This window comes from Delphinus delphis, chromosome Y (genome assembly GCF_949987515.2).
Source record: "Delphinus delphis chromosome Y, mDelDel1.2, whole genome shotgun sequence".
Lineage (NCBI taxonomy): Eukaryota > Metazoa > Chordata > Mammalia > Artiodactyla > Delphinidae > Delphinus > Delphinus delphis.
This window is the reverse complement of record NC_082705.1, coordinates 1,573,933-1,589,672: the sequence shown is the minus strand read 5'-3', so window position 1 is coordinate 1,589,672 and position 15,740 is coordinate 1,573,933. Positions and strand designations below refer to the sequence as shown.

Below are 15,740 nucleotides of genomic sequence, written 5' to 3'. Positions count from 1 at the left end.
TCCACTCCCAGTTATAGGCATGACTGCAGGTACCTTATTAACTAGCAAAATGACTGCCACGGCACACTGACCGCTTGGGACTGTGCCAGGTATGGCACAGAACAGGCAAAGAGGGCCAAAGTGGTCTTCCAGCAGCCCACTTAAGAGCTAGGCTATGGCCTGAGCTGCTCTTACTCTCAGGGTTCTAGATAGTTCCAGAGTAAAGACCCTGGCCTCAGATGCTCACACAAGGATGGCTCTCATAGTGCCTTATCGGTTTCCTCATTTCTCATGGCTGAAGCAAGGAAGATTGGGTAGATAGGATTGTTATGTTCTGTTCATTGACAGCTGTAATTCCTGAAAATAGAGCTGTGTGGCAGGGCAAGTCCCGGCTTTTGTGCTTGTCCCTTGTAAAGCAAGTGTTGGGTTAGTTAACAGCACTGGGGTAGAAAGGAGAAAGCAAGCTCCAGCCAGTCTGGGCAGCTCTGATGCTGGCTAACTCACTGCCCACATCAAAGGGAGATGACTAGGATCTCTCCATAAGCCCAGGGAACCATAGCTGACCCCCTCCCTTCACCCCCTGGAAGAAAGCAGCTGATATTCATATTTCTGCACAGGCTCACATGATAGAGGGGACTTTTCTTTTTCAAAGAGAATTCATACAGCCATTGATTATATAGAACCATTTCTCAGTACTCTTTGCTTTCCACTTAAGAAAAATGGAATATATCATGACGAGGATTGTAATTCCAAGACAAGATTGCTGGCTCATCATCTAGGGTAGAAATACACACTTAATTGTTTGACATTTTAATGAATGCAAGGCAAGATTAAGCATCTCTGCCTTCGTTGTACATGGCTGAAGCAGGAGCCCAGGGAGGGGAAGACTGCACAGCTTTCCTTGGTGGGGAAGACAGAAGCCCCTGTAGTCCTGTCTTGCTGTGGGGAGACTAACCCATGTTCTGTCGGTTGCCATAGCCCATAGGATGGGTGTCGTTCCAGTCATCCCACTCCCGAGCTCTGTGGACTGCCTGTTCATCATCCTCTTCCTCCTGTTCCTGATCTTGTTGCTGAGCTGTTCTGAACTCTGCTCAAGTAGAAAAATGAGAAAGCAGGGTGAGGGAAAGAGCGACTGTCATGGGCCCCAGCTCCACTCTGAATACGACCACATAACAAGAGAACAAGGAATATATACCTAGCTGCCTACCCTGGAGCCAGCAGAACTGCGGAGAGTACTTACTATTACTTAACAGGTGACATGTTAAATAATAGTAATACAGGATCCTCTAAGTGGTTTTCACGAGAAGGCAAAAACAAAGTTGCCCCTCAAAATGAATTCTATTTTGGGAACGAATTCTTGCTAAAAAGGCCAACCCCTCACAACAGAAAACAAAACACCAACTGACCAACAGAACCTCAGCAAACCAAAAACAGTGAAGTGTTTCCATAGTATAGTGGTTATCACACTCGCCTGACAAAAACACTAAAGTAAAAAATATTTATGATTTTATGATTTGTGACTTGCCAGGGAGGTGGGACTATAGGTGACTTCTCCTCCTTCATCCATTTCCTTTATTACAGTTCTACAATTCTGTGTGTGTATAAAATTGGAAATCAGGGGGCAGCTGAACCTACCAGAAAAGAATGTGTCTTATTTTGCACGTTTGCAACAGTCTGGGGTCCACATCTCACTTGTCATGCAGTGTACCAAATACTACATCTCTTTTGCACTATTTTTTTCTTTCCTTTTTGAGGTAAAGGAACATTTCCTAGCTACCTTGAATTTGCTCATGAGAAATACTCTCATCACCATGATAAAGAATGAAATATGTGGGGAATCTGATCTCTCCTTACAGCTTAGGAGTCTTGTGTTCTGCTTTTCTTTTAACCCTTTTATTGTAAAGTAAAAGATACTGGAAATCACACAAAAATATATATAACTTAAAATTTGATAAGGAGGCTATACCTTTATAGCCTTCACTTGGGTCAAGATATACATTTTCTGTACCCATCCCCAAAGCTTCTCCATGAGCATCTACCAAATGACACCCTGTGCTCACTGGCAGTTAATTCCCATTCCTTCCCTCCCTGGAAATCACCAATCTACCTTCTATCTCTATAGAGTTGCTATTCTGAACATTTCACATAAATGGAATCAAGTAACATGTGATCTTTTGTGTCTGACTTCTTTCACTTAGCAAAATGCTTTTGAGGTTAGTCTTACCCATTTTCAAATATTTTGATATATTTTTAATCTACAGGTTTCTTCTTCCATCCCTTTCTTTCCTTACAAGTTCTCTATTGAAGAGCCTGGGGTATTTGACCTGTAGTTTCCCCAACTCTGGTTTTTGCCGACCGCATAGTCATGATGGAGTCAAACACGTTCTTCTGTATTTCTGCAGATTGGCAACCGGACACGGAGCTTGACATGACTTAGGGTTGATCCCTTCGCATGAATACAGGTGGTGCTGTCCTCCCTCAGCAGGTGGCACATAGTATCTGTGTCTCCTATGTTGTGATGTTAGCAGCTGTTGACGCTCAATGCCTAGATTCGTTAATTTTCCCAGGGTTTCAAAATGGTGATACTCTTTAACATTTCTTTTTTTATTAAGTAGAATGCTTTTTATAAAGAGAGGCTTTCCCTCATCTACTACTATTTAGTCACCCAGGAAAAGAAAACAAGATTAATGCTTGATTCTTCTGCTTTAATTTACCATTTCTCAAGTTATTAAATTGGTTCCTTATCATCCTCTGAAATTGAACAATTTCTGTTTTAACTATAGTTATGAACTCACGGATTTAAACACACTTGATGGGTTTCAATGAATTGCAATGAATTCTAAAAAATATTCAAATAAGCTAATTTTAGTTTTAATTTACAGAAAAACTGAGAAGATAGTACAGAGTTCTTATACATCCATACCCAATTTCCCTTATTGTTAACATCTTACATTACTATGGTTTGTGTGTCATAACTAATAAACCAATACTGATACATACATAACTAACAACTAAAGTTCATACTTTATTCAGATTTCCTTAGGTTTTACATAATGTTCTTTTTTTTTGGTTCCAGGACCCCATCAAATATTCCATATTACATTAGTCCTCTGTCTCCTTCGTCTCCTCTTTGCTGTGAGAATTTCTCACTTTCCTTGTTTTTGATTACCTGGACAGTTTTAAGGGGTACTCATCAGGTATTTTGCAGAATGTCCCTCAACCTGGGGTTGTCTCATATTTTTCTCATAATTAGACTAGGGTTATGATTTTTGGAAGAGAATAACACAGTGAAGTTTCCTCCTTATCACATCAAACCAAGGCTACACACCACCAACATGACTTATCACTGCTGATGTTAACTGGGATCACTTCAGGTAGTGTTTGTAGGGTTCCCAACTGCTCCCCCCTCCTTCTATACTATAGTCTTTGGAAGCAAGTAACTAAACACAGCCTACACTTAAGGGGTGAGGAGTTATGCTGCACCTCCTTGAGACAGGTGTATATACACAAATTATAATTTTTCTGTAGGGGAGATTGGTCTCTTCACCCCCATCTATTTATTTAATCATTTATTTCTATCACTATAGACTCACGGACACATTTTATTCCTTGTGTTATAATCCAATACTGTTATTTTGCTGCTCACATTCTTCCAGTTTTGGCCACAGTTCTTTCAGAAGGCCCTGTGTCACATTAACATACCTCAATATTTTGTTTGCTGTTGTTTTTTGAGTGCTCCTTTATTTTCTAGTACTACAAGATATTTCAGATTCATCTTGTATATTCCCTGTCCAGCCCCAGAATTATCCACTTCTCTAAGGAGCCCTTTAATTGGAGAATAGTATTAGACACCAAGATCTGGGCACTAGATGTGCTCGTTGCTACCGGCAATTATCCTTTTTCAAGCCAAACTGTCTTTGGCCAGTGCAAACGTCTCCAGTGGCTTCTGAGTCCTTTTGATATGACCATAGTAGTCTTTGAAAGCTTCTTTCCTAACCTTTATGAAAAGATGTTCCAAGCTCATGTTATTTATTTCCTGCTGCAAACTTGGAATTAGCTATTTGTCTAAGAAATCCTGATTTCTTTTAATGGGAATGGTATTTCAAGAACAGAACCTGGGTTACTAGGTGAGCTCATTGCTTCTGGGCTGGTCATTGTTTCTAAGCCTTTTCAGTGGATAAAGCAAAAGTGTGTGTGTGTGTGTGTGTGTGTATGTGTGTTTGTACTTTTCAATAAAATTTCTCATGAGTTCATATTCAGGACTAAAGGGGTGTTTTGTTTCTAACTCAAATTCTTTTGAATTACATCTGTATTCTTCCACACTAATAGTCTTGGCTCTCAAAGACAGAGGATGATGGAATTAGAGTATCTCATAATTACTCAGTTAATATTATCTCACATTACACAGTCCTGGAATAACACTAATACTGATACCAATATAATTGCTGAGAACAGTTCTTTTTTTGCAAATTCTTTCCCCATTAAAAGTTGCATTATATCTATATTACCAGAGCACTGGGCATATAGGCATTAATACTTTCTCTCTTTCAAATCTCATTTAGTCTTAGTTCTACAAGTAACTATATATTTCATGCTGACTGATAGTACTTATATCAATGTCTCTCTCATCACTTTGGTTGTCTTAAGCTCATTCTCTAGCAACTTTCTCAGAAAGGGATCATGGGACCAATATTTCCTGAGTTCCTGTATGTTGATAAATACCTGTACCCTTTATACCTAAAAGTCAGTTTTACCAGATATAATGTTCTTGGCTCACATTTTTTTCCCCTTGAGTATCTTAAATGTTACGCCATTTGTTCTGGCATAAAGTGTCGGTGTCAAAAAGTTTGAAGATGATCTAATTTTCCTTCCTTTACCATCCACCTGCTGTTTTTCCTGAAGTATCCAAGGCATTTCTTTTTTTAAAAAAAGAAAGTCTAGTAATTTTATTAGAATGTGTCTTGCTGTTGGTCATTCTGGAGTAAAATTCTTAGGTACACGGTGTGCTTTTTAAAAGCAAACCTAAAGTTTCCTCAATATTAGTTTTTTTTTTAAAATATATCTTTATTGGAGTATAACTGCTTTACAATGTTGTGTTAGTTTCTGCTGTACAACAAAGTGAATCAGCTACATGTATACATATATCCCCATATCCTCTCCCTCTTGCATCTCCCTCCCACCCTCCCTATCCCACCCCTCTAGGTGGTCACAAAGCACTGAGCTGATCTCCCTGTGCTATGCGGCTGCTTCCCACTAGCTATCTGTTTTACATTTGGTAGTGTATATATGTCCATATATACACTACCACTCTCTCACTTTGTCCCAGCTTACCCTTCCCTCTCCCCGTGTCCACAAGTCTATTCTCTACATCTGCATCTTTATTCCTGCCCTGCCACTAGGTTCATCAGTACCGTTTTTTCAGATTACATACATGTGCATTACCATATGGTGTTTTTCTCTTTCTGACTTACTTCACTCTGTATGACAATCTCTACAACCATCCAATATTAGTTTTAAGCATTTTTTTCTTTTTCCTTGCTTTGGTATTCTTCTTCAGATAATCTTATTATCTATATGTCAGGTCTTCTTTGCTATCTTTCATATTTGTCACTTTTTCTAGAAATCTGTTCATCTTTGCCTCTTTTTGATTTAAAACATTTTCCTTTCTACTTTAGAAAGGCATTTTCTGTTATATTGACTCATTCTTGTTTTCTTCTAGTTTAGCCTTCATTTCTTTTCTTTCATTCAAATTGAAGTCTAATTGATTTACAATATTAGTTTCAGGTGTACAACATGTTGATTTAATATTTTATATATTATATTCCATTTAGAGTTATTATAAAATATTGGGAAGACGGTGGAAGAGTAAGAAGTGGAGATTGCCTTCCTCCCCACAAACACAACAGAAATACATTTACACGTGGAACAACTCCTACAGAACACCTACTGAACGCTGGCAGAAGACCTCAGACCTCTCAAAAGGCAAGAAACTCCCCACGTACCTGGGTAGGGCAAAAGAAAAAACAGAGACAAAAGAATAGGGATGGGACCCGCCAGTGGGAGGGAGCTGTGGAGGAGGAAAGGTTTCCACACACTAGGAAGACCCTCCACTGGCAGAGACAGGGGTGGAGGTGGGGGAAACTTTGGAGCCACGGAGGAGAGCACAGCAACAGGGGTGCAGAGGACAAAGCGGAGAGATTCAGGCACAGACGATCGGTGCTGACCAGCACTCACCAGCCCGAGAGGCTTGTCTGCTCACCCGCCAGGGCGGGCAGGGCTGGGAGCTGAGGCTCGGGTTTCGGAAGTCAGACCCCAGGAAAAGGCCTGGAGTTAGCTGCGTGAACACAGCCTGAAGGGAGCTGGTGCGCCACAGCCTGCCGGAGGGAGTCTGGCAAAAAGTCTAGAACTGCCGAAGAGGCAAGAGACTTTTTCTTGCCTCTTTGTTTTGTGGTGTGTGAGGAGAGGGGATTAAGAGCGCAGCTTAAAGGAGCTCCAGAGACGGGCGCAAGCCGACCCCAGAGACAGGCATGAGACGCTAAGGCTGCTGTTACGTAAAGCCACCAAGAAGCCTGTGTGCAAGCCCAGGTCACTATCCACACCGCCCCTCCCGGGAGCCTGTGCAGCCCGCCACTGCCGGGGTCCCGGGATCCAGGGACGACTTCCCCGGGAGAACGCACGGCGCGCCTCAGACTGGTGCTACGTCACGCTGGCCTCTGCCGCCGCAAGCTCGCCCCGCATCCATACCCCTCCCTCTCCCCACTGGCCTGAGTGAGCCAGAGCCCCCGAATCAGCTGCTCCTTTAACCCCGTCCTGCCTGAGCGAAGAACAGGCGCCAGAGGGCGACCTACACGCGGAGGCTGGTCCAAATCCAAAGCGGAACCCCGGCAGCTGCGTGAACAAAGAAGAGAAAGGGAAATCTCTCCCAGCAGCCTCAGGAGCAGCGGATTAAATCTCCACCATCAACTTGATGCACCTGCATCTGTGGAATACATGAATACACAAGGAATCATCCCAAAATTGAGGTGGTGGACTTTGGGAGCAATTATATTTTTTTTTCCTTTTTCTCTTTTTGTGACTGTGTATGCTTCTGTGTGTGATTTTGTCTGTAAAGATTTGCTGTTACCATTTGTCCTAGGGTTTTGTCTGTCCGTTTTTTGGGGTTTTTTTTTTTTTTTTTAGTATAGCTTTTAGCACTTGATATGATTGGTGGATTTGTTTTGTTTGGTAGCCCTCTTTTTTCTTTCTTTTTAACTACTTCTTAAGATAATAAAAACTTTTGATAATTATTTTTTATTTTAATAACTTTATTTTATTTTATTTTTTCTTTCTTTCTACTTTTTCTCCCTTTTATTCTGAGCCGTGTGGATGAAAGGCTCTTGGTGCTCCAGCCAGCAGTCAGTGCTGTGCCTCTGAAGTGGGAGAGCCAAGTTCAGGACACTGGTCCAACAGAGACCTCCCAGCTCCATGTAATATCAAATGGCGAAAATCTCCCAGAGATCTCCATCTCAACACCAACACCCAGCTTCACTCAACGACCAGAAAGCTACAGTGTTGGACACCCCATATCAAACAACTAGCAAGACAGGAACATAACCCCACCCATTAGCAGAAAGGCTGCCTAAAATCAAAATAATGTCACAGGCACCCCAAAACACACCACCGGACAAGGTCCTGCCCACCAGAAAATACAAGATCCAGCCTCATCAACCAGAACACAGGCACTAGTCCCCTCCACCAGGAAGCCTACATAACCCACTGAACCAACCTTACCCACTGGGAGCAAACACCAAAAACAACGGGAACTAAGAACCTGCAGCCTGTGAAAAGGAGACACCAAACACAGTAAGTTAAGCAAAATGAGAAGACAGAGAAACACACAGCAGATGAAGGAGCAAGATAAAAACCCACCAGACCTAACAAATGAAGAGGAAATAGGCAGTCTACCTGAAAAAGAATTCAGAGTAATGATAGTAAAGATGATCCTAAATCTTGGAAATAGAGTGGAGAAAATACAAGAAACGTTTAACAAGGACCTAGAAGTACTAAAGAGCAAACAAACAGTGAGGAACAACACAATAAAGGAAATTAAATATTCTCTAGAAGGAATCAATAGCAGAATAACTGAGGCAGAAGAACGGATAAGTGTGACCTGGAAGATAAAATAGTGGAAATAACTACCACAGAGCAGAATAAAGAAAACAGAATGAAAAGAACTGAGGACCGTCTCAGAGACCTCTGGGACAACATTTAACACACCAACAACAGAATGATAAGGATCCCAGAAGAAGAAAGGAAAAAGAAAGGGACTGAGAAAATATTTGAAGACAATTGTAGTTGAAAACTTCTCTAATATGTGAAAAGAAATAGTAAATCAAGTCCAGGAAGCAGAGAGTCCCATACAGGATAAATCCAAGGAGAAACCCACCAAGACACATATTAATCAAACTATCAAAAATTAAATACAAAGAAAACATATTAAAAGCAGCAAGGGAAAAACAACAAATAACATACAAGGGAATCCCCATAAGGTTACAGGTGATCTTTCAGCAGAAACTCTGCAAGCCAGAAGGGACTGGCAGGACATATTTAAAGTGATGAAAGGGAGAAACCTACACCCAAGATTACTCTACCCAGTAAGGATCTCATTCAGATTCGACAAAGGAATTAAAACTTTTACAGACAAGCAAAAGCTAAGAGAATTCAGCACCACCAAACCAGCTTTACAACAAATGCTAAAGGAACTTCTCTAGGCAGGAAACACAAGAGAAGGAAAAGACCTACAATAACAAACGCAAAACAATTAAGAAAATGGTAATAGGAAAATACATATCAATAATTACCTTAAATGTAAATGGATTATATTTTGCAACCAAAAGACATAGACTGGCAGAATGGATAAAAAAACAAGACCCATATATATGCTGTCTACAAGAGACCCCTTTCAGACCTAGGGACACATACAGACTGAAAGCGAGGGGATGGAAAGCGATATTCCATCCAAATGAAAATCAAAAGATAGTTGGCGTAGCAATGATCATATCAGACAAAATAGACTTTAAAACAAACAGTATAACAAGAGACAAAGAACAAGACTACATAACGATCAAGGGATCAATCCAAGAAGAAGATATAACAACTGTAAATATTTATGCACCCAACATAGGAGCACTTCAATACATAAGGCAAATACTAACAGCCATAAAGGGGAAATAGACAGTAACACAATCATAGTAGGGGACTTTAACACCCCACTTTCACCAATGGACAATCATCCAAAATGAAAATAAATAAGGAAAACACAAGGTTTAAATGATACATTAAACAAGATGGACTTAATTGATATTTATTGGACATTCCGTCCAACAACAACAGAATACACTTTCTTCTCAAGTGCTCAAGGAACATTCTCCAGGAGAAATCAGATCTTGGGTCACAAATTAAGCCATGGTAAATTTAAGAAAATTGAAATCGTATCAAGTATGGTTTCCAGGGCTTCCCTGGTGGCGCAGTGGTTGAGAGTCCACCTACTGATGCGGGGGACATGGGTTCGTGTCCCAGTCCGGGAGGATCCCACATGCCGCGGAGCAGCTGGGTCTGTGAGCCATGGCCGCTGAGCCTGCATGTCCAGAGTCTGTGCTCTGCAACAGGAGAGGCCACAACAGTGAGAGGCCTGCGTACCGCAAACAAACAAACAAACAAAAAAACGAAAAATAAAAACAAGTATGGTTTCCGACCACAACACTATGAAACTAGGTATCAATTACAGGAAAAAAAACTGTAAAAAACACAAACATGTGGAGGCTAAATTATACACTACTTAATAACCAAGAGATCACTGAAGAAATCAAAGAGGAAATCAAAAAATACCTAGAGACAAATGACAATGAAAACACGATGACCCAAAACCTATGGGATGAAGCAAAATCAGTTCTAAGAGGGAAGTTTCTAGCAGTACAGTCCTACCTTAAGAAACAAGAAACATCTCAAATAAACAATCTAAACTTACAACTAAAGCAATCAGAGAAAGAAGAACAAAAAAACCCCCAAAGTTAGCAGAAGGAAAGAAATCATAAAGATCAGATCAGAAATAAATGAAAAAAGAAATGAAAGAAACAATAGAAAAGAGCAATAAAACTAAAAGCTGGTTCTTTGAGAAGATAAACAAAATTGATAAACCATCAGCCAGACTCATAAAGAAAAAAAGGGAGAAGACTCAAATCAATAGAGTTAGAAATGAAAAAGGAGAAGTAACAACTGACACTGCAGGAATACAAAGGATCATGAGAGATTACTACAAGTGACTACATCCCAACAAAATGGACAACCTGGAAGAAATGGACAAATTCTTAGAAAAGCACAACCTTCCGAGACTGAACCAGGAAGAAACAGAAAACATAAACAGACCAATTCCAAGCACTGAAATTGAAACTGTGATTAAAAACCTTCAAACAAACAATAGCCCAGGACCAGATGGCTTCACAGGCAAATTCCAACACACATTTACAGAAGAGCTGTAACCAATCCTTTTCAAACTCTTCCAAAATATAGCAGAGGGAGGAACACTCCCCAACTCATTCTATGAGTCCACCATCATGCTGATACCAAAACCAGACAAAGATGTAACAAAGAAAGAAAACTACACGCCAATATCACTGACGAACATAGATGCAAAATCCTCAACAAAATACTAGCAAATAGAATCCAACAGCACGTTAAAAGAATCATTCACCATGATAAAGTGGGGTTTGTCCCAGGAATGCAAGGATTATTCAATATATGCAAATCAATCAATGTGATAAACCATATTAACAAATTGAATAAAAAACATATCATCTCAGTAGATGCAGAAAAAGCTTTCAACAAAATTCTGCACCCATTTATGATAAAAACCCTGCAGAAAGTAGGCATAGAGTGAACTTACCTCAACATAATAAAGGCCATATGTGACAAACCCACAGCCAACATCGTCCTCAATGGGGAAAAACTGAAACCATTTCCACTAAGATCAGAAACAAGACAAGGTTGCCCACTCGCACCACTATTATTCAACATAGTTTTGGAAGTGTTAAGCACAGCAATCAGAGAAGAAAAAGAAATAAAAGGAATCCAAATGAGAAAAGAAGAAGTAAAGCTGTCACTGCAGATGATATGACACTATACACAGAGAATCCTAAAGATGCTACCAGAAAACTACTAGAGCTAATCAATGAATTTGGTACAGTAGCAGGATACAAAATTAATGCACAGAAATCTCTTGCATTCCTATACACTAACAATGAAAAATGAGAAAGTGAAATTAAGGAAACACTCCTATTTACCATTGCAACAAAAATAATACCTAGGAATAAACCTACCTAAGAAGACAAAAGACCTGTATGCAGAAAATTATAAGACAATGATGAAAGAAATTAAAGATGATTTCTTTAATTTATAGATTTCTTTAATTAATACTAGATGGAGAGATATACCATGTTCTTGGATTGAAAGAATCAACGTTGTGAAAATGACTCTACTACCCAAAGCAAACTACAGATTCAATGCAATCCCTATCAAACCACCACTGGCATTTTTCACAGAACTAGAACAAAAAATTTTACAATCTGTATGGAAACACAAAAGACCCCGAATAACCAAAGCAATCTTGAGAAAAAAAAACAGAGCTGGAGGAATCAGGCTCCTGGACTTCAGTTTAGACTATAAAGCTACAGTAATCAAGACTGGCACAAACACAGAAATACAGATCAATGGAACAGAATAGAAAGCCCAGAGATAAACCCATGCACATAGGTGACCTTATTTTTGATAAAGGAGGCAAGAATACACAATGGAGAAAAGACAGCCTCTTCAATAAGTGGTGCTGGAAAAACTGGACAGCTACATATAAAAGAATGAAATTAGAACACTCCCAAACACCATACACAAAAATAAACTCAGAATGGATTAGAGACCTAAATGTAAGGCCAGACACTATAAAACTCTTAGAGGAAAGCATAGGCAGAATACTCTATGACATAAATCACAGCAAGATCCTTTTTAACCCACCTCCTAGAGAAATGGAAATAAACACAAAAATAAACAAATGGAACCTAATGAAACTTCAAAGCTTTTGCACAGCAAAGGAAACTACAAACAAGATGAAAAGACAACCCTCAGAATGGAAGAAAATATTTGCAAACGAATCAATGGACAAAGGATTAATTTCCAAAATATATAAACAGCTCATGCAACTCAATATTAAAAAAAAAACAACCCAATCCAAAAATGAGAAGACTTAAATAGACATTTCTCCAAAGAAGACATACAGATGGCCAAGAATCACATGAAAAGCTGCTCAACGTCACTAATTATTAGAGAAATGCAAATCAAAACTACAGTGAGGTATCACCTCCCACCAGTTACAGTGGGCATCATCAGAAAATCTATAAACAACAAATGCTAGAGAGGGTGTGGAGAAAAGGGAACCCTCTTGCACTATTGGTGGGAATATAAATTGATACAGCCACTATGGAGAACGGTATGGAGGTTCCTTAAAAAACTAAAAATAGAACTACCATACGACCCAGCAATCCCACTACTGGGCATATACCGTAAGAAAACCATAATTCAAAGAGTCACGTTCCACAGTGTTCATTGCAGCTCTATTTACAACAGCCAGGTTATGGAAGCAACCTAAATGCCCATTGATAGGCAAATAGATAAAGAAGATGTGGTACATATATACAATGGAATATTACTCAGCCATAAAAAGAAAGGGAATTGAGTTATTTGTAGTGAGGTGGATGGACCTAGAGTCTGTCATACAGAGTGAAGTAAGTCAGAAAGAGAAAAACAAATACCGTATGCTAACACATATATATGGAATCTAAAAAAAAAAAAAAAAGGTCATGATGAGCCTAGGGGCAGGATGGCAATAAAGACACAGACCTACTATAGAATGAACTTGAGGACATGGGGAGGGGGAAGGGTAAGCTGGGACAAAGTGAGAGTGGCATGGACATATATACACTACCAAATGTAAAACCAGTAGCTAGTGGGAAGCAGCCGCATAGCACAGGGAGATCAGCTCGGTGCTTTGTGACCACCCAGAGGGGTGGGATAGGGAGGGTGGGAGGGAGGGAGACGCAAGAGGGAAGAGATATGGGGATATATGTATAGCTGATTCACTTTGTTATAAAGCAGAAACTAATACTCCATTGTAAAGCAATTATACTCCAATAAAGATGTTAAAAAAAATTGGCTATATTCCCTGTGCTGTACAATGTATCTTTGTAGCTTATTCATTTTATACATAGTAGCTGGTACCTCTTAATCCCCTACCATCTTGCCCTTCCCTCCCTTTTCTCTCCTCACTGGTGTCCACTAGGTTGTCCTCTATATCTGTGAGTCTGGTTCTGTTATATTTTTTATTAGATTATTTTTTAGATTCCACATATAAGTGATATCATACAGTATTTGTCTTTCTCTGACTTATTTCACTAAGCATTAATACCCTCTAGGGGCCATCCATGTTGTTGAAAATGGCAGAGTTTCACTCTTTTTAGGGTTAATACTCCACTGTGTGTGTGTGTGTGTGTGTGTGTGTGTGTGTGTGTGTGTATATATATATATATATATACACACACCACATCTTCCATATCTATTCATCTACTGATGGACACCTTTGGTTGCTTCCATATACTGGCTAATGTAAGCAATGCTGCTATGAACATTGGGGTGCAGCATCTTTTTTAGTTAGTGTTTCCATTATCTTTGGATAAAAACCCAGGGGTAGAATTGCTGGATCATATGGTAGTTCTATTTTAATTTTTTGACAAACTGCCACACTGCCTTCCATAGTAGCTACACCAATTTATATTCCCACCAACAGCGTAGTAGGGTTCCCATTTCTATACATCCTTGCCAACATTTGTTATTTGTAGACTTCTTGATGATAGCCATTCTGACATGTGTGAGGTGATATCTCATTATGGTTTTGATTTGCATTTCTCTGATCATTAGCAATGTTGATGAGTAGCATATTTTCATGTTCCTGTTGGCCATCTGTATATCTTCTTTGGAAAGATGTCTACTCAGGTCGTCTGCCCATTTTTAAGTTTTTTTTATATTGAGTTATATGAGCTATCTATATACTTTGGATATTAACCCCTTATTGGGCGTATAATTTGCAAAACATTTTCTCCCATTCTGTAGGTTGTCTTTTCATTTTGTTGTTGGTTTCCTTTGCTGTGCAAAAGTTTTAAGTTTAATTAGGTCCCATTTGTTTATTTTTGCTTTTGTTTCCTCTGTCTGAGGAGACAGATCCATAAAAATATTGCTACGATTTATGTCAAAGAGTGTTCTGCCTTAGGCTTCATCTCTATTTTTTTTTATTTTTATTTTTTGGCCATACCACATGGCATGTGGGCTCTTAATTCCCTAACCAGGGATCGAACCTGCGCTCCCTGCAATGGAAGCATGGAGTCTTAACCACCGGACCACCAGGGAAGTCCCAGCCTTCCTTTCTCTTTTCTTTTCTATTTTAATTTACTTGGCTGCATTGGATTTTAGTTGTGGCATGCAGACTCTCTGTTGCGGCACACGGGCTCTCTAGTTGTGGCTCATGGGCTCTAGAGTGCAAGGGCTTAGTTGCCCCATGGCATATGGGATCTTAGTTCCCTGACCAGGGATTGAACTCTCATCCTCTGCATTGGAAGGCAGATTCTTAACCACTGACCACTAGGGAAGTCCCTCAGCCTTCATTTGTCAAGTGATTCTTTCTACTTACTTCCCCCAAGTTGTCACTACATTTCAGAGTTTTTCTAATCCTGCTTTGTATTGTTCTTCCATGTCTTATTTAATTTTGTTAATGTCTTCCAATTTATTTTTAAACAGTATATTTTAAATTTGTTGTTTTTTGAGTGTGTCTTTCTGGAATGTTTCCCCCCCGCCTTTTTCTCTTTTTTTTTAGTTGAAGTATAGTTGATTTACAATACTGTGTTAGTTTCAGGTGTACAGCAAAGTGATTCAGTTATATATATTTGTTTTTTCAGTTTACATCCTTTATATCACTTACATGTGGAATCTAAAAAATAACACGAATCTATATACAAAACAGAAACTGACCCACAGACATAGAAAACAAATTTATCATTATCAAAGCAGAGAGAGAGGGAGAGAGGGAGGGAGGGAGGGAGGGAGGGAGGGACAAATTAGGAGTATGGGATTAACAAACTACTATACATAAAAAAGATAAGCAACATGGAATGCTTTTGATTCTCTTCTTTTTCTCCTTATGATAATTTTCTGTGGGATCTGACCTTGATTAATTTTCCACTCATTTTTCTCACAGCTTTATTGAGATATTTTTCACATACCATAAAATTCACACATTTAAAATGTACAATTCAGTAGTTTTTAGTATATTCAGAACTGTGGAACCATCATCACAATCTGTTGCTCATTCTTATGTGTGCTAAGCTTTCCTGAGCTTTTAGAAAGTATGGTTCAGGGTGGCTTTCTAACTTCACAGAGGCTCCCTTTCTGCTGTTTTTATATATGTTAAAGGAATACGATGACTTGCTTGATTAGAGTTCTTGGTTCTGGTCCTGTCTCCCATTCTTATCTAGACCTTTTCTTTCCTTATTCTTTATTGTCCCTGTTCTGCTCAATCTGAATTTTATTATCAGCAATTTCTCCTCAGTGTGGGACGGTGTATGAGTCAGGAGATCTGGTGGCTCATTTTCAAGAGTTCATTAAGGGTTAGCCTGCTCCATCCCTTTCAG

General features: G+C 39.4%; 1 protein-coding gene across 1 annotated transcript in view; it reads right to left on the bottom strand.

Annotated features, from left to right (window-relative positions):
* Positions 1 to 782: 782 nt before the first annotated feature.
* The window catches only part of LOC132419227 (immunoglobulin-binding protein 1-like), a 35,942-nt gene continuing 20,984 nt past the window's right edge, over positions 783 to 15,740 (bottom strand). Inside the window, 1 exon segment of the mRNA XM_060003226.1 lies at positions 783 to 1,066. Coding sequence (XP_059859209.1) covers positions 930 to 1,066 — 137 coding nt within the window. The 3' untranslated portion in view covers positions 783 to 929.